Source organism: Apteryx rowi, unplaced genomic scaffold (genome assembly GCF_003343035.1).
Source record: "Apteryx rowi isolate R43461 unplaced genomic scaffold, aptRow1 scaffold_130, whole genome shotgun sequence".
Taxonomy (NCBI): Eukaryota; Metazoa; Chordata; class Aves; order Apterygiformes; family Apterygidae; genus Apteryx; species Apteryx rowi.
The window spans coordinates 314444-336143 of record NW_020447531.1 but is presented as its reverse complement, the minus strand read 5'-3'; the positions used below and the strand labels follow the sequence as shown (position 1 = coordinate 336143).

The 21700-nt window shown below is 36.6% G+C and overlaps 1 protein-coding gene across 2 annotated transcripts in view; it reads right to left on the bottom strand.

The window, feature by feature from the left end:
- STAU2 (staufen double-stranded RNA binding protein 2) overlaps window positions 1-19146 on the bottom strand; it is a 175897-nt gene extending 156751 nt beyond the window's left edge. For both annotated transcript variants that reach the window (XM_026056293.1, XM_026056294.1), the window contains exons 1-4: window positions 18935-19146; window positions 17716-17846; window positions 13155-13314; window positions 10772-10907 (exon numbers count right to left, since the gene is read on the bottom strand). In XM_026056293.1, the coding sequence (XP_025912078.1) occupies window positions 10772-10907; window positions 13155-13314; window positions 17716-17846; window positions 18935-19133 (626 nt within the window). In that variant the 5' untranslated portion in view covers window positions 19134-19146. The remainder of the gene's footprint in view (window positions 1-10771; window positions 10908-13154; window positions 13315-17715; window positions 17847-18934) is intronic.
- Window positions 19147-21700: the final 2554 nt, after the last annotated feature.

The following is a 21700-nucleotide window of genomic DNA, read 5'->3' as shown; positions in this document are numbered from 1 at the left end:
GGGCAGGTTGCTGGCTCTGAAGATTTTTGAATCAGAGGGGTTTATAGGAACTGTCCCAAGGGGAAGAACAAGGTTGAAGGATAGTCATTGAGAGCAACCAAAGATGAAGATGATTTGTATTTCATCTGTTTATGCTTTTCAGCCCAAGCGAGAACAAGAAAAGTCATAGCTGACATTGAAACAAGATCTGGATCCAGAGGTTCCTTCTCCAGAGCAGAGAAAAGAATCTATCAAAACCCTGTTCACAGATGTAAGCCTCAGGAGAAATAATCAAAATTTGAGCCAAGGACCACAAGAGGAAAGGGCAGTCCTAAAGGAAGATGACCCTCTATATCTATTTAGCAAGGAAAGTGTAAATTGGCCTGAGGAGCTCACTATATGCTGAATGAAATCAAAGAAAAACAATAATTAGAGAGAAGAATAAAGTAGAAGGGCTCAGGAGCTCCTCTATAAAAATGGTTCAAGAGGTCATTGACAAAACTACTTAGCCTCAAGTGAAAGACGGTTTAGCAGAATGCAATAGTGTAAAATGTCATGCTTGAGCAGTGATGAAGCATCTACATGATGCTAAGGCTAAAAAGGTTTTAATGATAGCAGGTAAGTACATTCACTTGGAGAATAAAGATACACTGTACCAGAAATACTATCCACAAAGTTAGCTCTATATTCTGTCAGCTTGATTTTATCCTATGTAATGACATTTTAACAGCTCTCAATGTAATATTGTACATACACTTACGAGTATATATTTTTTGATGCCTGATTGGTCAAATGCACCCATTAATGTTGTGGATGGCAGCAATAGCATGTATTTGTCAAAAGGATTCAATTCACATGTGTCAAGGCATATCGCCCAACACCAGTTTGTGAGCACTGTGGAACTTCACCGTAACAGGGCGAGGTGAGTACAGAAAAATAGCTTTTGTAAAGAATTTAATGGATTTTGTAGAATCCTCAGTGGGATGTAGGTTTTCTGATCCCAGATACTACTCCACGTATTTTTATGATTTAAAACATTGTAGAAATCAAATATTAGCTGTCAAAAATTTTATTGCAGAAATAAATATCCTCTGTCACTTACTGACAGACTTAGGAAATTTCTTTCTTAAAGCCGACAATACTAATCACCATTGTCTAAACTGATAGCTACTGGCAATGGCAAAGCTCATCACCTGCAGGCTCCCTTGCCACTGTTCTTTTGGGAAAACTATCTTAAGACAAACAGATGTTTCTGCTGTTTTAAACCAACAGGAAATGGACTGACTTTCTCCCTTTTCCTTTCCTAGAAACAAATACTAGCAAAGAAAAATCTAGCACAGCTGTACTCAACACTTTCCTTGTAACAATATGTCTGTGTGGGAGGCATGCAATGACTGGGAACAAACAGACTAGGGGAAGTGAAATGTAACATGCAGAAGATAGATACAAAGAATTCATTAAAAATCTCTGAGTGGATTATTACTCTGTAATGTTGATGCACTAAAGCTGGTCTAGGTTACTGTAATAATACTGGAATGTACAAGCTTTTGCTTTAAGATATGATCTGAACTCTATCTCAACTGGTAATGTACAAAACCTAATAAAATATCAGTTGGTAAGCTCAATCCCCTCCAAGTCAATAGTTGTCCATGTCACTAGAAAGCATCTTAGTATGAACAGACTTCAGGCTTGGTGAATAAGTTACAGCCTGTCTTTAAGGAAATGTCGTTAGGTTAAGAGTTAGAAAAGCCATAGCGAAACCCAGAATTCTGCTGCTCTTGCTGTAGTTCTGTGGATAAACCAAATACTTGAATTTTCACTGCTGACAAACAGGCACCTTCTACATGCATTAAAATTATATTTGGACATTACAGACATTATATGGACATTGTAGTTACATTCACTATAGGAAAGGAAAGCTTGAGGAAAACAATAAGACAAAACATTGCAGCAAACCTGTTTTTAATTGTTTTATGCTGGAATTATGACATTTTAAGTAATGAAAAGATATAGTATAGAAAAAAGGCAACTTTTTAGAGAGGGTTTCTGCTGTGAAATTCAAGTACCAAAACACAAATTCATGCTGCCATCTAATGGTCTAAATCAAATGCATCTAGCTGTACAATTAAATCGCTAATCGGAACAATCTTTCATCACTGTTAGGACTATAATTTCTTCCCCTAAATATTAACTCTTTCTAATCCATCAGTAGTGTTCAGAATGAAATTGCACCAAAATTAAGGAAATATAATCTATTCCAATAAAACTCTTAATTTCTATTCCCAATCTATATTTCTTCCAAAATGGTTTTTCTCCAAAAGATGTGGGGAGAGGAATGCAGAAAGGAGTTTTCTCAAAGTGAATCAGTAAACTAAATCAACAGCATCTCTGTCATTACACCCCTTTTTCCATAAAATGCAAATTTTAAGGATAAACATTTTGCAACATTGAATGGAAATCAGAGGCAAACCATCTCAAATTCCTTCTGGCCTTTTCAGGAGAGGGATGTTGTACATTGTGGCTTAAGTCTGCAACTGACAATTGCAGACACAAGGTAAAATCACAGTGTTACCCCACCCTACTTCTGGACCTTGAGTCTTCTCCTCTGACTAACTTTGCTTAATAGAACAAACCTCAGAACCTCTGCTTCACCTTGGGACTTAGGACACTGGTGTCCTGCAACCAAACAGCCTTTTGCAGCAAAATACTGCTTGCTTAAATCACAAGCATTTCGGTAAAAAGCATACATGCATGCCTGCCTCTCCTTATAATTATTACCAGATATGAGAAGAGAACTTAATCTCTCATATACTCTTAAAGAGTTTGTTCTTTTGGTACTTTTCTCTCTGGGGAGAGATTTTCATCTTTTTACAGTCTTATCATGTTTATCCATTCCTAGACTTACAACAAGGTATCCTTTGACAAGTACCTGGAAGCAGAGCAAAGAGGAAATTTGTGGTTTCCTTACTCACTGGTAAAATTGAACAGTATTTTCAGACACCAAATCTTAAAGCCTAACACGCTATAAATTCATGTCATTGCCCTGGTCACCTAGGATAGCACTGACCAGACTTAACATAAGATGTTTAGAGAACTATTTCTCCTGCCTATTTTATATAGGATGGGCTAAGCAGCACCCTGGGAAGTGCTTGTTTCTCTGCTGTCAACTATTAAGGGATCTTCAAGTAACTAGATCAGAGGTATTCGTCCGTGATAGTCAGATGACTCCCACTATAGCATTCTTAAAATTATTACCTATCAACATTCTTATGATTATTTCTTAGGTTCGGATTCAGTTCTAGATTCAGACACTACCTATTTAGCTGATGTGTAGTAGCCTAAGTTCCCGTTATAATCAGTGAAACTGTAGAGAGATCCATATGAACAAATGTAGATGTCTTGACTTATGACACACAAACAGCATTCTGCACTGCACTGCAACTGCACTGACTAGACCTTCCACTGGTTATAATGGGAACTAAGGTTTCCAGGGCATAGGCAGAGACTATATTTAGGCATCTGAACTTGGAGCTGAATCCCACCCTTAGAAAGCAGCCAGCTGCCTGAACACAAACACATAAGACCATTTGAGATGGTGCACCTAAGATATCTGCATGATATGACACAGGACTCATTCATGAAAAGCACACATTTCCCATGAATAGGTGGAGTCTAGGTGGGTTATCTAAAATGGTATGATGAGTTGAACCCTACTTTTAGGGCTTGATTCAATTGCCTAAACACAGGTAGGTAGGGCCCTCTGAAACGTCCTAAGGTATCTTGCCCGGCCTTCAGCTGCCACTCTAGAAATGTCTCCTTTAGATTTTCTGCCAAATCTGTCAGCCCCTATGTGGATGTCACAGAAACCCTACAATGTCTCAAATGGCACCATAGGCCTCTGTTTAGGCAACCTAGTGTCTTCACATCTGCCACAATGCATATGTTTGAGAGAAAAATCTGCGCATAAAAATCTACCTTCATGGCAGTAAGCCTCAGTAACTGGAATTCAGCTAAGAATAAGAGGTGCCTGGATTCATCAAAAGACTCTACAGGATAAACTGAACTTTACCTGTTTCAGGCTACAGTCTGATCTAATCACCACTAGATGATCCAACAACCCTTCACATTATTCACTGGACTATTTGTGCCACAAATGGATGAAGCTTTCTGTACAGAGAGAACTCTCCTGGACAGTAAACAGGGTGCTCCAGCAGTGCAGGAGGCCTTTTAAGGTCAGAAGAGTTTCAGCCTTCGCTCTGTTTCCATAAACTAAAAAACTGGGTTTGTATACCTGTAGATGTGCTTCTGGAGATAGTCAACAGATTTTAGGTTGCCTCCTGCAGTGCAACCGCCTCACCAGAAAATTTCACTGCTTTTTCTTTACCGCTGTCCTTCTGGTTAGATTTTTCTTTTTTACATCAGACTGCGTAACTTTTGTGAAAAAATGAAGCTGGGTAAGGATTAAGATTGCATTGCTAAGCACTCAAAGTCAAATAACACTAGCCTCAAAACTGTTCTCTTTGACACATGTATTTAATATTTAACTGAGCATTCATAGAAGAAACAAACTTTTCATCTTCATTCCAGTCTTTCACCATAAAATCTTTTGTTCATCTGATCTGACAATTTTACTAATTTATCCAATAATCACACGCTGTACTTTCCATTCAATCATTAGATTGAATTTGGAGAACATGACAGTCCACTATGAAGCTAACAGTTATAGATGTAGTTGGCCTATTACAGCTCCTCAAATTTTCTGTTACTATACCTCAATTTTAGAGCGTTGGATTCAGTATTTAGGGCACTGGTCCACAGGGCTGATATATATAACTTCAGGAGCAACTAAGCCTAAGCAAACAGTCCCCTGCCGCAGCTCAGTACCCAGTAGGTAGGAAAGACATGTCCACTTAGGGAGATGCCCTGTGCTTTGGGGCCAGTCAGCTTGGCTGGCTGCAGAGGAGGCAAGAATATGCTTCCTCTATATTTCTCTTGAGTCTTGGTCTTGCAAACAGCACTGTAGAGAAGCATTCACTAACATCAAAGAAATGTGGGATCAGAATGACAGGGTTATGAAGAGAAAGAAAAGGACGAATGCTCTGTGCATTCTCCCTCCTGCACTAAAGAGAAAGGTAATAATCTCCTAAGTCTGTAGTATACAATATACATGCAGGAAGAAGTAATCCTATACAAAATGAATGTGAATGCTCAGTGCAGCAGAAACTGTCAAAGTGTACAGAAGCAGCAACTTATCTCAAGGACATTTCCACTTTGCATGACATATGCTTATAGAATTATCACACCGTATCAAATTCTTCAGAACCAAGGAAGAATCTCCTTTAATTATTTTATTCCCATCCTTCAGCTTGTCATTGTTTTATATTTTCTTTGTTCCTACACTTCACAAGTGTTTTTAATTTTGAAAGGTTTTTTTTTTTTTTAAATAAAGGTTTTTCAAGATCTCTAAATTGTGGTGGGACAGTTTTAAGGATTTATTATATAAAAGCAAGTAATTTCTGAATTCTCCTAAAAGACAAGGGTTGAAATCTGTAATCCCTGTGACACTACTTTCCATATTAAAACATCAAAAGCTGGTGTTCAGTTTCTAGTGGTTTTATTTCTTGGCTGAAAGCACATGGTTTGGTTAAGCTTGTAAGATATCATGTCTTTTTTGTCACTTAGGGACATTCTATAATTGAAGATCCTGCAGGATAATTAAACTTCAAGAATGACACTTTTCAATTCCAACTGAAGACAAAATATCTCGTTATAAAACCAACCAGCACTCAGTGGGGACAAAGCAAACTGGATGACTATGTAGTCAGAACTGAGACCTTTTTTATTTTTAACCTGTTCTAATTTGAACAGCCATGTTTTTGTTTTGCTACGCAGTTTAAGCCAACTGCATACTCAGGGATGTGAGAGAGTATCGGCTCTAGTACTGGCTAACAGATATGAGTAGTATACACAGGTTTCATCCTCAGTTCTGCCAATATTACCCAAACTTGACCTACTGTTTCAGAGCTTGCCCTCTTCTGAGTAGCTTGCCAGTTCTACTGAATTGTGCCAAACAGCGTGCTGACAAACACATGAGATGCAACTCAAACCAGTTAAAAAATTGTTCCTGAGAACATCAGCACTTAATTCCTTACAGTCAATTTGTTAACTTGCCTTGTCCCCACTGAGTGCTGTTTGGTTTTATAATAAGATATTTTATTTTCAATTAGAATTGAAAAGAACCATTCATATAGAAAAAGAAGCCCTTTAAAATGCAACTTACCATCGTCAGTTTTCCTGTAACGTGTATTATTTGAACTGAAAGGTCCTCACACGTCTTGGTTACAAAATTGTTCAAAATTCCAGATCAAACTTGTAAGGCTTTAAATGGCTAATGTATAACTAGTGAAATTTTGAGCGTCAAAAAAATTTCTCCTTCAACTATAGTCTCCTTTAGTAGTGAACTCTGAGTTAAGTAAAAGCTATCTAACACGGGTGGATTCAGGGCAGACAGCTGTTTCTAAGAGCTCTGCCTTATCAGAGACCATCAAGCTTCCTAGAGACCAGACTTGTATGGAATCTACTTGAATAAAGAAAACGTGGAGAAGACTATGAAAATGTCTCACCAGACAGAGATGAAAAGGTTTTAAAGGTGTATCTGTATTGTGAAATGAACTGCAGTATACAGATACCTAGTCTATCGGAGGCCTAAGCTGATAAAGTCACGATTCAGCACAGCACCATGCAGACTACATCAGCTCAGTTTGAGATGCAGTATAATGACAATGGTCCAATGTTGTTACCAACTTAGTAAGTACTGTGCTTGTTAGTTTGAGTGAAAAGCCAGGTCAACACATCCACAGCTCATCCACTCCCAAGCTGGACTGCATCTTCCCTACTTAACTCCTTAAGAGGGGATCAAACTCGCCCCTACACTTCCTTACTTAGCACAGGAAGAGACTTACCCAGGGCTGCCCTCACCTGTGGCACACTGCCTTAAATGCCTTACCCTGGGCACTGGGAAGGGTTTTCCATTTGCAGTTCTGTAGCCTGCCTTTGCAGGTCTTGAGGCCTGGCAGTGTTTTCCAAAGCTTTTGTGGCAGTATTTTCCCTTGTTCTCTTGCTGTTTTTCTCATGCTGTTATTATTGTGGTCTTATACTTGCAAACCCCAGTATTTTTGATACCGTTGTATGTGTACTGTACCCCTTCTTTCCTCTCTCCCTTTCATAACCCTTGGCTATAGTATTTGGTACATGTTAGGGAGCCCAATAATATGCACACACAAAGTTTAGGAAGCAGTCAGCTTTCAATATCTGCCCTGATCAAAGCATGCTCTAACACTAACAGCATCATAAGCAGGAAAATCAAGATGGAGTTTGAGCAGGTCCTGATAAAAAACGCAGAATTACTATGGGAAAAGCGTTACGGGGGACCACCTGCTGCATGGGAGAGAACGCTCATCTTGGAGACCCCATCATTTCCCTTCCAAGCTGGCCTTGGAGTTTTCCCTTTCTTTTGCCTTTTCCCCCCCCCCCCCTTTTTTACTTTTAGGTAACTTTCACCTTCAGTGTCAACATATGCTGTCAGCTATGGACCCTGCAAATACATCTTTGTGCAGGTAAAACTGTTTCAGCATTCTCTGTGCAACATACCCCCATATAAATATGCTCTACAGCATCTGGGAGTGTAGTTCTTCACAAGCTTAACTGCCCTCAGCTCCCAAATACACAGTCCTGCCCCCTCTCTGGTGCCAGCCCTAGGTGAAGAGCTGTTTGAGAATAGATGTTAGTCAGAAAGTAACCCCTCCCTTCCTCTCCCCCTGCTAAAAAATAATTCATTTCTGAGCAGTTCAGCTCCCAGTGCTGAAGCCAGGAATACTGCAGGGACCCAAGGCTGAGGACAGAGAGAGGGAGTGAAATCAGTCACCTAAACATAAATTATCTTAGGCTGACATGGAAGCTAGCTCTCAACTTTGCATGCAAATAGCAGCTCTTAGACCACATTTCCATGAGTTACTGAAAAGGATCTTTTGTGCCACTTGAAACACTAGACTTAACTGGTCTGAAGAGATGCCCTGGGGTGAACTTCATACTCTTCTTTTTTTCCCCCCTCAAGTCATTCATCTTGCCAGAATCAAAGTTCCTAACAGAATTTCCTAATCTTCATCTATTTGAAAAACATATTTTTTTAAACAGAGATTAGTAATGAGAATTTAGTCACAATATAAAAGAAAAAAATGGCTTCCAGCTCATTTAGCATATTTAGTAACTGTTTTAATATCAAAGCTATTTCCTCAATCTAGAGTCAGAAACTGATGAAAATGAAAGATACTGACCACAGCATATTACTTTTACTATTTTTCAAATCTTATTTTTAAAAAGTCCATAAAGTCTGCATTTACTTGGGAACTCCAGCAGTTCTATTCCACTACGCTATTGCTAAAAATCAGCAAATGAATGCTGCCTACAATATGGCAATAAGTTATTTTAAAAAGTCATAAACATAACATATCATACTATTAGAACATAATATAATTCTTCAACATGTGCTTCACATGTGGGACTTGACTTACTACTACAACAGAGCTAGAATCTGTCTTCAAACGCATCTCTGGTGAGGGTAGGCAAGAGGTGATAAACAATCATTTCCAACACTGGAGTAGTTACAAAAATATTACTAGGTGGCACCATTATTGCTTCCTCTTTAGTGTTAGTGAGTTAGCATGCATGCACGTGGGGGCAGATTGTATGTGTATTTATATAGATTTATACAGTTATTTACTACTTAGCTATAGTTACTTACTAATTTACTATCTACAGTAAACTATTAACCATCTTGCACGGGCTACTGTACTCAAATAAGTCCAGTGAAGCTGGCATGCAAAGATTCTGGCCTTCTGTCCCACTCTATTTGTTATGTGAATAGAAAAATCAAATACCCTTGCTACCTCATGCACCTAGAGAAATCAAAGCTCCTGTGCCACTCTACCCTAACATGGGAACAAAGTTCAAGAAAGAAATAAACTTAGAGACTGTGTTTGATGTACTACTCATTTCGGATGAAAGAAAGAACATCCTAAAAGTTAGCAACTACTAAGTGTTTTGGGGGTTCTGCTTTGATGAAGATGTTCAGTAAGGCAGTCCAGATTCTGCAATTCCACAGTTGGCTTTTGCTAGCTTGCACTTTTTCCAGCCTTGCCTAGTCAAACTAATCTCTTTATAAAAGTAATTTGACTAAGTGCTGGAGTTCTAAATATTAACAAAACTTTTTTCAGGCACCATAGCCAGCTACCTAAACCATCACATATGTAAGCAGAGACACTAATCAGCAGTGACCAGAAATACAACGCAAGTAATACAGTAATCAGACACTGTTCTGTAGAGTCATGAAAAAGTCTTCTTGACAATTTTTTTTTTTTTTTTAAACAGTTCTAGGTATCTAGGTATTATGATTTAAAAACCTGTGGAGAAAGTAAAATTAGATGAAGTCACCTGAAACATTTTCCTTAGACAATTACGAAATGCTGCATTTTCATTTCAAGTTCCTTAACTTTTTAAACATTACTATAAATTCAACTCCTAACAGAAGAATAATTTTGAACCAAAACACTTCTTCAGGGTGTGTCACCTTATCCTTTTTGACAATTATTAAGTGTATAAAAACTAACAGGAAATCTGTTAAGCAAACCCCTTATAAGAAAAGCAGCATTATTCAGTGAAAGAACATTTTTTGGAAATTCTTGACCAGTTTTTATCTTTTTTCTTATTTTACAGAATATACTTTGGACCACTTTTGAGTTTTAGCCCACATTCAAAAGAGTTCATCTAATATAGTTCCTCTGAGGAGAATAAGGAAAAATTGGGAGGGGAGGGGGGAATCTGTTCTAGAGAAAGAACCCTTTGGGTTTACAAATAATACATGTATTACCTTAAGCTTCTCTTAGATTGTGACATTAGATACAACTTACATTTAGATTCAGAATGAACTAGAACAGCTTTTCTATCTATACTAAAATTGTACAAATACCAAACACAAAGATGTTTCAAAAACTTGAAACGTACTGAAGAACAACATATTTGGTTTGTCAGTTAACAAAACTGCTCCTCTCACTTAACGTTTTCAACTTTTTTTAAGGTTTTGACAACTTGATTATAAAAGCAAAATTACGAATACTATCTTCTGAAAGATTACTCCAAGTAATTACAGTAATTACAACATCAATGGATGGCTCTGAATATAGGTTTTAAAACTGTGAAATAAAGGATCTTTGTAAATCAAACATTGAGGCGTTACGGAACTGAGATATTTGAATTTGGTAAAGTTTTTATCACTTAACAATGATAAAAACTGGAAACTTGAGAATGGTTTCAAGACTGTTTTCAAAATGCAGCCCCCCTAATTTTATATCCATCTTCCAAGAAAAGAGCACTTCATTTTTAATGCTACAGATTCTAATCATATGACATAAAATATCAGCAAAGAAAAGCAAAACCTTTGTCTGAAGTTAATAGTCTGCCTCCTTGCTGTCATGACTGGAGACTGTAACTCCAGCTTGCACATTAAGAACTAAATAAAAACAAGCTTTACACCTCTTTATTCCTGTTGACATGCTTATGGCATCTGCCTTCTTTAAGGAGCAGATTATGTGTGTTTCTAAATTAGGCTGCTCAGAMTCTCCTTATTAAAAAAAAAAAAGTTTATTTTACACTGAAATAATCTATGAAGTTCATAAAGATTTAATACACATTAATAAGCAAAGGAGAGAGAACAGCAAATAATAGAAAAAGTACAAACCTCTGATTGTACATGCCCCGAAAATTATAATTTGCTCTATAATTAGGGATTGGCTTTGGATCTAATGGCCTGTAGATGGCAGGCTCTCCTCTTTTCATAGCCAGACCATTCAGCTCCACTGTTGGAGTTATACTGCCTGGAAAAAAATAAGAATACATGTACGGCACTTAAAACACAAATCCAGAAAAACACACATACAGTATTGCTAAAGAAGAGAGAGCTGTAATACACCTGCATGATTTTCTTGCTATTTAACTACTATGCTGTCTCTGTTTTCCTATAAGATGAGAATATAGATGCCAACTTAATCACAAGTAATGAAAAAGAACATTTAAATAGTCATCTTAGTGTATTCTCTTTGCAATTTCAGTAGATTAACGTTCATAGATGAATAAGTCAATGCTATAACCGAACTGGTTATTCATCTTTCCAGAGTGCCTGTAATATACGGTGATACTTTCTGAAACTAAAGTTTAAAAGTGTAATGTTTCTTCTCACTGAATATCATTAAATAAAAACACAAATAAAGCAAAGATGTATTGAAACAAGACTTGAAAATTTAAGACTATGACTAAAAACTAATGAACTGGAATGATCTAATAAACTAGAAGTGTAACTACTGGAAATCAGTGCAACTACAGCCATCTACTGGTGACAGAATACAAAAAAGAAAAAACAACCACGCTTTTGCCCACTGACATAGTCTCCAAAATGCCAATATGAAGCTACATTATAGCTTCATCTAAATACTTTATTTAAAAAGGAAACCCATTTGAAAGATTTAAATTATTTTAATATACCACATTTATATTTATTCATGAAAAAAATTGTTCAGCTATGGCATTCCCCCTTCTGCTGTTGTAAGAGAACCCCTAAAGGAGCTAAATGCATAAATGCATTCCAGTAAAAAGTAGTTAATATATTCTCAAACTATTTCATAATGTTCAAAGGAATCTAGCCTTAAAACGGCTATGATGAATGTGGCAGTCTGCCGCTGAGCCTTCATATGCCAAATGATGAAAGTTTTTATACTTAGGTGAAAACATCCACCAACTACAACTTTGATATTTTCCCGAGCAAGAAATGACTATGAATTCAACTATATAATAAAAATGAAAATGCCATTTGATGACAAGATACTTGAACATGCACAATAAACCTATCTTAAAGCAATGTTTTGTGATACATTTTTTTAACTGAATACTTTTAAAGGCTATTTCTTTTATCAGCTTTTCCCTTTAAAAGTATGACAAAAGCAAAAAAAAAAACTAGAAGCTCAGGGATATGCTGCAATGCCAAGAATCAAATGTAGGATTCTTCTATAGAGATCTGACCCTGCTGCCTTCTGACAGCAGAAGTCACACTGACTACAAAAGGAAACAGGGTAAAAGCAGAGTCCTGTGGCTGGAGAAGCAATGTACTGATCCCCAAAGCAGCAAGAGAATGCTATAATATTACTCTCAAGCAACTCTTAATGGCCGATGCTCAGGATAATACTGATATGCTCTAGAGGAAAGTTTGCCCAGCTCTTTGCCAACATGGAGAAGTTTAACTGCAAATTGAATCCTCTTTAAGAAAGCGGCTGAAAGAAACTTTAAAGAAGGAGGGGAGAGGGGAAAAAGGGGAAAAAAGGAAGATGAAAAAAGGGAAAATGGAAAGGATGAAATTTTTTCTCATCAGCTTGCTTTTATATTTGTGTGAAATATAATTAGGAATAAAAACATTTCTTTATCTCATCAAACAAGACAGAAAAATCACTGAGCACATGACTGAGATGTATACCTCAAAAGGCGTCGCATGCATAGAAGACAACTCACCGGTAACATCTCAAACGGAAGGACGTCAGACTCCAACGGGTTCTTCCAATTGTTCAAACAATAAAGATTCCAAAGCTGTTTGCTAGCTTATTTTAAGTTGCTAGGAAGTAAAATCCATTAGGCAGGGAATAATCTGTCAAAGTTCCCATGCCAAATCCTTTTCTTTATACCACAGATGTAATTTCACAGGAGTGGACTGGGTAAAATTTGTCCCTTTCACTGTAAAATCAGCTAAAATAACTTTGAAAAATTCAGTATTTTACTATGGCTAGTTCAATCAAGTTTTGTCTGGCTGTCTACTGTCAGTCACATATAATCACTTTGTATATAGCCAAGTCTTATGTAAATAATCATATTCACTTATGGTTCAACTGTTTTAGGTATGTTGTATTAAAAATTCTACTGTGCAAACTCACTGTAGGTTCTTAATTATACTATCACACCTGTAAGACAGCTGCATTGATTCTCATCTGCCAAATCTACCTATATCTAGTTAAAATTATCTGTTAGTGGACTAACATTCCAACACTGCAACAAGATTTATCATGCACAGGAAAATGCCATACCTGGATTATTATTAACATTATTTTTGGGTGGTCTAGGAGTTGGTTTGGGAAGGGTAGTTTCATTCAATGCTTTGCTAGCAGCAGCATGTTGGGCCTTTTTAATACTGCTTCCTTCAGCTTCCCACATCTGCTCTCCAAGAGTCAGCTGCACTGTGAACATCTTCAAAGACAAAGAACAGGTAAACACTGGCAAGATTCTCACTGTGAGTTAGACCAATCTGTGTAAAAACTTACGTGCCTGAAGAGAAACTGTGCTTCCTTCTCATCATACTCAATTCAACTCTCAGATAACACATTTGATTCTTACAGAGAACAGTGAGTCCTTATCAGTGGGCAACATTTGGCCCTTTAAATGACAAAGTAAAATAGCATAATGTTACATCTCCTATCAAAGGAGAGAGTACTATTCAAACCAAGTGCAAACTGGTCCTTTGCTCTCAGAAGACCGTATACATGTCATTTAAGACCACATTTCTTCGCACATTTGAACAAGTTTAGTCATTTTTACCTGTAGAAAACAGGTGCAGCATGCTACAAAAAGAGAAGAATGTAATTTTATAACAAGTCTAAATGGATATAAATGACTGCACACTCTTCAAAACAGTGGGGAACTTGGTCCAAATATTTTTACACAGTAAGAGGACTTCTTCTAGTACAGTCTGATTTCTGAAAATAACATACATTGTTAGGGCACAGTCACAACAACCTATATAAAGTATGAAAGAAAAAAAAAGTACTATTCTTTTAAAAAAAAAACTGTAGTTCTTTAATGTGGACTCTATAGTGAAGACAGGAACTGTAATAATTCAGAAGTCAGAAAACTGACTCTTGATGAAATTGTATACATTTAAAAATCTGTAGTAAAGGATTATTCCAAGCAGTATCTATGCTGCATAAGTTGTGAAGATAAATATTAAAGCATATTTAAGATATTAAATAGAGTATATCTGCTGTATATGTTCATGTTCCGTTTAAATTTGAGCATCTAACAACAACAGTAGAGTAAAAAAGATTAAGAATTCAGTGTCTTTTCCAAGTATCAGTCCCACATATGTAAAACAAGGTTTATTAGTCAGATGCACATGGTAAACTAAGATATACCTACATAAAAAAACAGAAATCTATGTATCAGTGTTAGTAATAGAGAAGGTAAAATTTTCATTTGGACACTTATTTGCTCTATACTTTTCTAAGGGAGTTAAATTTGCTAGATCCAGGATCAGGTGTCTAGAGTTAGGCATGATGGGCAACTTTGAAATCTGCCTGTACATATATTTTTATATAGCATGTATTTGCAAATAAGCATTTGAACACAAATACATATGCATCTCCAAACTCAGTTCTGTAAAAAACTGAATTCTATAAATATATATTTTCACCTTAATTGCAGGCTTGAATTTTGGCCTACTGTATTTTTCAGAATCACAGTGCAAGTCCCAGGATCACAATTCCTGTTGACATTTCATTTTTTCACACTGTCATGACAATTTCCTCATGGACAAGGGGGAAGAGAAAAACAGTCTTTTAATTTTGCATTCTGTCGAACACTACCCTCACCTGAATGCTAAGCTAGGTATTAGCTAAATACCCATAATTATATTATTATCATAAACAAACATCTTTATTCTTAACAGAACTAAAATTTGATTTCTGGATCTGGAGTTTATATTTTTTATATTCTGCAAGAAAATATCAGTGTAGTATTTTTATAAGAGAAATAATCTTGAATTTCAATAAAAACATGATCAGTAATGGCTACTTATCTACCTGTCTGTTTACAACTCTCTTCCTAGTTCTTAGGGTAATCTACAGGAATCCAAGATAATAAAGGGCTTACTCAGTAAATTTCTATATCTTCTCACTTAGCCCATCTGACAAAAACCTGCTTAAAAAAAACAAAACACCACAAACACAATAGTAGGTGGGAATTCAATTAAAGGAATAAAACTGGCTAAAAAAAAAAAAGTCTGAACTAACCAATGAAATATTCAAGTTCTGGAAGATCCAAGCTGACAATTTTGCTACAGTTTGGTAGGCATTTCTCACTAATTTTATAAGGAAGTTTTTATTCCTTAAGTCTAACCTAATTACATGATGGCAAGGGACCAGAAATGCAAACGCTATCAGCCTTTGTGCTCTTTCACTCCACTGTCCTCCTAAGGTCAGCCTCCCCTAGCTCTGGCAGTTCTTTCCTCCTCACTTTTTCTGCATGTAGAACTTTCCCTCCTCCTTCCAAGTCTTTTGAAGTGCTAGTCCCTTCACGCTTCTCCTTTTCTTTGTGTCACTATGTAGTTTCTTTTGCCATTATTTCTTTTAAGTCTGTCTCCTGAGATGCCACTGACATAGAAGCACATAACCAATGACCAAGTTGACTAATACCCTTGAAAATGTAGTTTAAGCTAACAAAGGTTTTCTGATTCTTTTTATGATGAAAAATCCATTTAGAGGGCAGACTTTAGAAATCATAGCTACATTGTCAGTAAGTGCCACTTCTCTAACAACTCCACTGTTATCAGCTTCCCATTTGATCATAATTCTCAAAACTTATTTGCCAAAGACACCTAGAAAAAAAGGATATAAAAATTTACTAGCATTTGTAGTCATGACACAGACAGTTGTCTTGTAGCATGCTTCTCTGAAAATTATGGAAACCACTAGTGGTTGGGAACAAAGTACGCGGAGGTGAAAAGCACTACGGAATGCTCCTTCAGCGGCTAACAGCAACAGCATTACATCCTTTATGTCATGTTTTCTAGGATGGAGACTTTGCTCTGTTTCACACAGTCTATCAAGTATATCATCATGAGACTAGCAACACATACAAAACAGCTAACACTGTCAGAATAACTTCTATATCACCACCTTCCATAGGAGAAAGATATGCAAGTCTGCATAATCCTATTAATATCACTCTTGTTCTTCTTCATCCCCTTCCCTTCTTTTTTTGTTATCCTCATTTGCTGCACAGGTCAAAATTAGACTTAATATTCTTCTGAATAACAATGAGTCTGCAGAGCACATAACATTATTTGGAGCACTATGAACATAATTAAAACAGTAAGAAGAGGTAAACTGAAAAACTGAAAAATGAAGAAACCCCCAGAAAACCTGGATTTCCAAAGTAGAGCTAACAAAGGCTCATTTCAGTTATATATGCATTGTTATTTTTACAGTAATTAGTATCTGAGCTATATTTTAATCCTTAGGCAGTTCGGAGCTCTTATATGCAGAATTTAAAGTATAATACTATTTTAATTAACTCAAATCCCCTTACTGCTGCATCTTTCTACACAACTGAAGCACCTCCAGCTTCACAGTAATGGAACAACAGTTGTATAACAAACGAGCAGCACAACAGTGAAAAATGAAGGAACACGCAACAGATTTAACACGTCATAACCTAAAACCAACCAAGAAGATTATCATGCAGTGCTGAACACTTCCAGGAAGGGGAAGAGTGTTTCAACCTCCACTCCTAGGAGAGAGATGAATAACCTGCTGACTCTCCATGGCCCTGCACATAGTGACATCATTTCCACCAGTATAAAGTATGCATGAAAAAGTCAAATCAGAATCGCAGTATTTTGCATCAGCTCTGCACTAGCTGACAACATAATGTGCAAAAGAGAAACAAGGGCCAATTGCACAGGAAACAGCCTACTAGTAGTCAACACTGTTGCTAATCTGCAGTGTGATCCTACTGTTTTCTTGAATTTTTCCCCTCTTGAAATACTGACTACAAAGAAGTTATTAATTATACTATTTTCTCTCTGGGTGCTTTTCAGGCTTTTTTCCCCTTCCCCAGATTGCTCCTAACTAGGGAGCAAGTTCGAAATGATATTTGAAAATGATTTTCATGAGACTATCCCTCTGTGTCCCCTGTCACCTGAAATCATGCTAATATATACTTATGAAACGAAGTTGGATATCCAAACAGATATGAGAACTGATAAGAATTAATTGTCAGTTCACTAGAAACTTTAATGCTATGATCATTTTAGGAGTTTTAATATCACTGTGAACCTTTGGAAAAAGACTGCATGGATTTTAAGGGAAAGAGCAATAACATAGTTTGTGCCCTGTAACACAAGATCCAAAGATATGACATCGGTAATCAACTCTATGGGCACAAAATCATATCAACAAGTACTTTAAAAATGACACAAACTAGCCCTATAGTATTCTGTACTATCATGAAATAGATTCAGAGGTAATCATCACAGGAAGACTGGGGAGAAGGATTCATGCAGCTTAAAAGCAGACTTCATGATGATTAAGAAAGGCTGGTAATGCTCTGAAAAGACCTTTAGTGAGGTCTTTGCAGGGATCAACAAATATAAACTCAAAGATGGAGGTCAAAGTAAGGTACAAAATGATCTATGGGGCTTCAGCAGAAATACAGAAATACTTTCTGAAAGTGTAATAAAAATAAAACAAAATAAAGAAAAGAAACGCCTTACACTAGAAATGTGATTGTGTTTGACAAGTGCACTTGCCCAGACCATGACATTATCTGTTCAGAATTTAAGGTATGGCTCATAACCTGGAACTGTGACCTTACCTTGGCATGAGCAGGCCCTCTTTCACTCAGAAGCTTATACTGGGGTTGAATTCTATTGAAACGGGCTAACTCATTTACCAGACACATTGGAGTTTTCTCTTTGGGGTTTGCCATGTTATCTTGGAGAGGAGCTGTAAACAAAGAGTCTGTAAAGTTTTTGTGGAGAAATGTATTCTTCACAACTTTGCAAAACTTTGCAAAAGCAGTAGTATGCTTAAAAAAGAAAATACTTTGGCTAAAAAACAACTTTTTGCAAATATGCTAAATATAATGTTTAAATACTATTTACAGATTAACCATTTGAGAATATGCATTTTATCATGACCATTTCAATCACATGCAATAAAAAACAGATTTTCTTTTCAAAATGTCTTCATAAAAGATGGTAATGTAGGAGGACACATACATATGCTATATTTTCTACAATATTACTGAAGTTTATTGTCAGTAGTGTACTGGTTACAGGAATTAACTACTCTTTCAGAATGACTTCTAAACATTCCGAAACGGTGGGTAGCATAAGGGTTCCAAGATAAATATAACAGATAAAATTCTGTGGTCCTCATTTGCTTTTCCCTCCTTCTTCTCAATGCTTTAGATTTTCCTCATAATAATTAAGTCACCCTCAGAGTCAAAGAGCAACTTTCCACCCCTTTTAAGGATTTTGCTCTGCTTTTTTTAAACAGATTATTTACTTGATGTTTACAGCCTTAGTATTTTTTTTTATCCTTCTATTACTTATTTCTTTCAACTTATGTGTATTTATTCCTAACACAAACTTTCCTTACTTGCTTAACTTTTTAGGATAACAGTTCTGTATTTTATACCCAGCCGAGCATAGGAACTACAGCATTTATTAGGCTACAAAGGAAACACCAAATACTGCCAAGCAGCCTGAAGACATTCTGTTCTAGGGAAGAGAAATACACTTGGAGACCTTCCTGCACGACTAAAACTTCTCTATAAAAGATACAGTCAGAATTTGACAAAAAAAGGCGTATTCTTTCTGGGCTTTTATAATATTTACCTACACTTCATTGTAAAACTGACCTCAGTTTAAAAAACTTAACTTAGTAAACAGTCTATTCAACCAAAATGTTTTTCTACAGAATTTTCTTTCTTTAGTTTAATCCCCCTTAAGACCTATTTTTTTTAAATTAACAAGTCATCAAAAAAGATCCATTTGAACAACAAAGAAAATATACCTGAACCAACCTACCTGGTGAGTTGCTAGAAGGTGCAGGATCCACAAGGCCAGCAGTAGGGCTGCTACAGCTGGCAGCTGATTCGGAAATGGATCCATTCATTGAGGACTGCAGACCCAGTGTAGCTGTCGTTGTTACTGGTAGGGGTAGCACCATAGGGGACATGGTAGGTCCAGAGAGGTTTGCTGTAGTCTGCATCTTAACTTGTGCCATTGTCTATTACTGCAAAAAAACACAAATAATTATGAGCAGGGCGCCTTTGCATTTTGAATGTCAAGTGAAAGTACTGCTATTAACAACACCTCTTTTTGCTACTGGATCTTTCACACATGGGACACAAAACTATTCATAAATGTCATTCCCCTGCAAACATTAATTCCAGACAAACAGAATTAGGACAGAAAAAGAGCTATATGCCCACAGCCAAAGAACATGACTAAAGCAGAACCCATACTTCCTGATTTTAGGTTCTGTTGCTTAACTATGGGATAATCCTGTCTAAAATACAGCAGGAAGAATGATTATTCTAGAATAAAATTCCATACAATTCTTCTGCAGATAAGATTAGCACTTGTCAGCTTCTACATGAGCAGATGCCTTCACAAAAAATTGCAGTAGCAATCTTTTGCCATAGTTTTTACAGTAAGATGCACACAAAATGCCAAACAAGGCCACTGAAGAAAATCCCTAATTACTCTGCCTGTTTTCAAACTAGAAAAGAGACAAAATAAGAAGTGGAGAAAAAAGAAAAATTTTGAGAAGTTCTGAAAAATTATTGCTGCTTCCAGTTGACAGGCAAAAAAACTTTAATGCTTGTACAATCACTGGAAGGTTATCATAGACTTCCTACTCTAGCCTGTAATCCAGTGCCTGAAGTGTTCACCTGGAATATGCCAGATACAAATCATCTCTCTCCATCTCCCTAGATGGGTTTCTTTATTACCAACACATGTTCTCTGGCTAGGTCTATACTAGTATACAAAACCAGGTCAGGGCACAGCTCCTTCACACTCTTCCACCAAGAGTACACTCCCTGGCATAGTCTTGCCTCCTACCAAATCCTTGCAGGGAATCCTTGCCGGGATAGTGGAGAGGACAGTGGGCATCCCAGGCAAGTCAGGGGAGGCATGGAGGGAGCCAACCTCAGTCTCAGAGGTGGCGGACAGGGGAAAGCCTTAGGCTTCTTCTTTGGGCATCAAGACCAAACTTTTTTTCCTAGTAATACAGATGTAGACTATGTTTCTTAAGCCTCATACGCATTACATGATTCATGCAAGGTGGATGGAGAGACCAACTCCAGAGCAGCCGGTAGCCCGGTGCCCTGGGACCTTTCCTGGCACAAAGCCCAGTCCCTCTGCCCAAGGCAGAGGAGGACGTGAGACTAGTCCTCCCCCAGCTCCTGGAGCGCCTTAACCACCAAAGCTCTTTGCTGCTTTTGCTGGGGTAATTCTCTCCTTCTGAGGAAAAATCCTATCCAAGACCTGAAAAAGCAATTAAGGTCTTACTGAAACAAATACAACTATATGAAAAATTTTGATTTTTGATTAAATCAGTATTTCTGGCCTCCAAAAAAAATCTGTTAAAAAATATTCCAGTAGCTCTACTCAGATGGACAGTACTGCTGTATTAAAACCTCAAATAAAACCACAGCATACGGTGCAACTACTTTAGCACAGTTCAGCTTGTATAACTAAAATGATGAATCCTATTACTACGAATCTGTGCTTTGAGGAAGAAGTTCAGGTTGGAATGCCATTTTTATTATATAGGAAGGATAAAAGACTCTGACTTAAATCTCTGGAAAGATAAAAGTAAAACAATAAAAATAAACAATGAAGCTGAGATGCAATCATTTGCCCTTTCCATAAAAAAGGTAAGTAAAACGTACCAGTGACAGATTTTAAAAACATGTATGTAGTCAGCTGACATATGTTCAAATATTTTATATATTCAAAATATATACTAAATTGAGACTGTAAAAATACTACTGTTACTTAACAGAAGATATCACACAATATAGCAGTAGTGTTAGAGGGGCCTAACTTAAAGGCTGAGTAAGTGTATGACTACAGACTTCTTTGGTATTCTATGTGTTTAATTTTGAATTTAAATATACAGGCATAAATCAGAATGAATTTGAAAAGTTTCTTAATGGTAAATGTCAAAGCAAATTATGACAGAATCCGTCCATATTTATTAAACATCTTCTTTAAAATGAAACCAACATAAATAATTAAATATTATCCAAATATGTATAGCATTATCATAAAATATTATCAAAATACTTAAAGTTTCAGAAACCCATTAGAGTATTTACAGCATTTTGGCTTTTAATGGCAAGTAGAGGAGAGGCCTCATTCACATCATACTGTGGAAGGCACATTCTCGGACCTTGTCAGCTGCAAAATGTCTTTCTGGTTTCTAGCATTTTGAAAGGTTATTTTTCTTTCCAAGAAATTAGAACATGCTAATAACCAAATAAAACCATAAGTTTTGTGAAGTACATTAATAGCTGTTACACCATTGTTGTTCTAAAGGGATAAATTACAGGAATGATCCTTTTTTATTAAGGATAAATAATCAGTTTGATAATAGTGTCAAAGAAGATAAAGACAAGATAAAGTTTAGGAGAAAAAGAAGATATTCTTTGTACTAAGGTGTTGAAATTAAACTATGAAATCAGAATAAAATCATAACATATTAGGAGTTGGGGTTTGTTTCTTTTATTAATTTTGTTGTATTTCTAAAGCTGAAGAAGTCCTACAAGAATGGGTAACTAC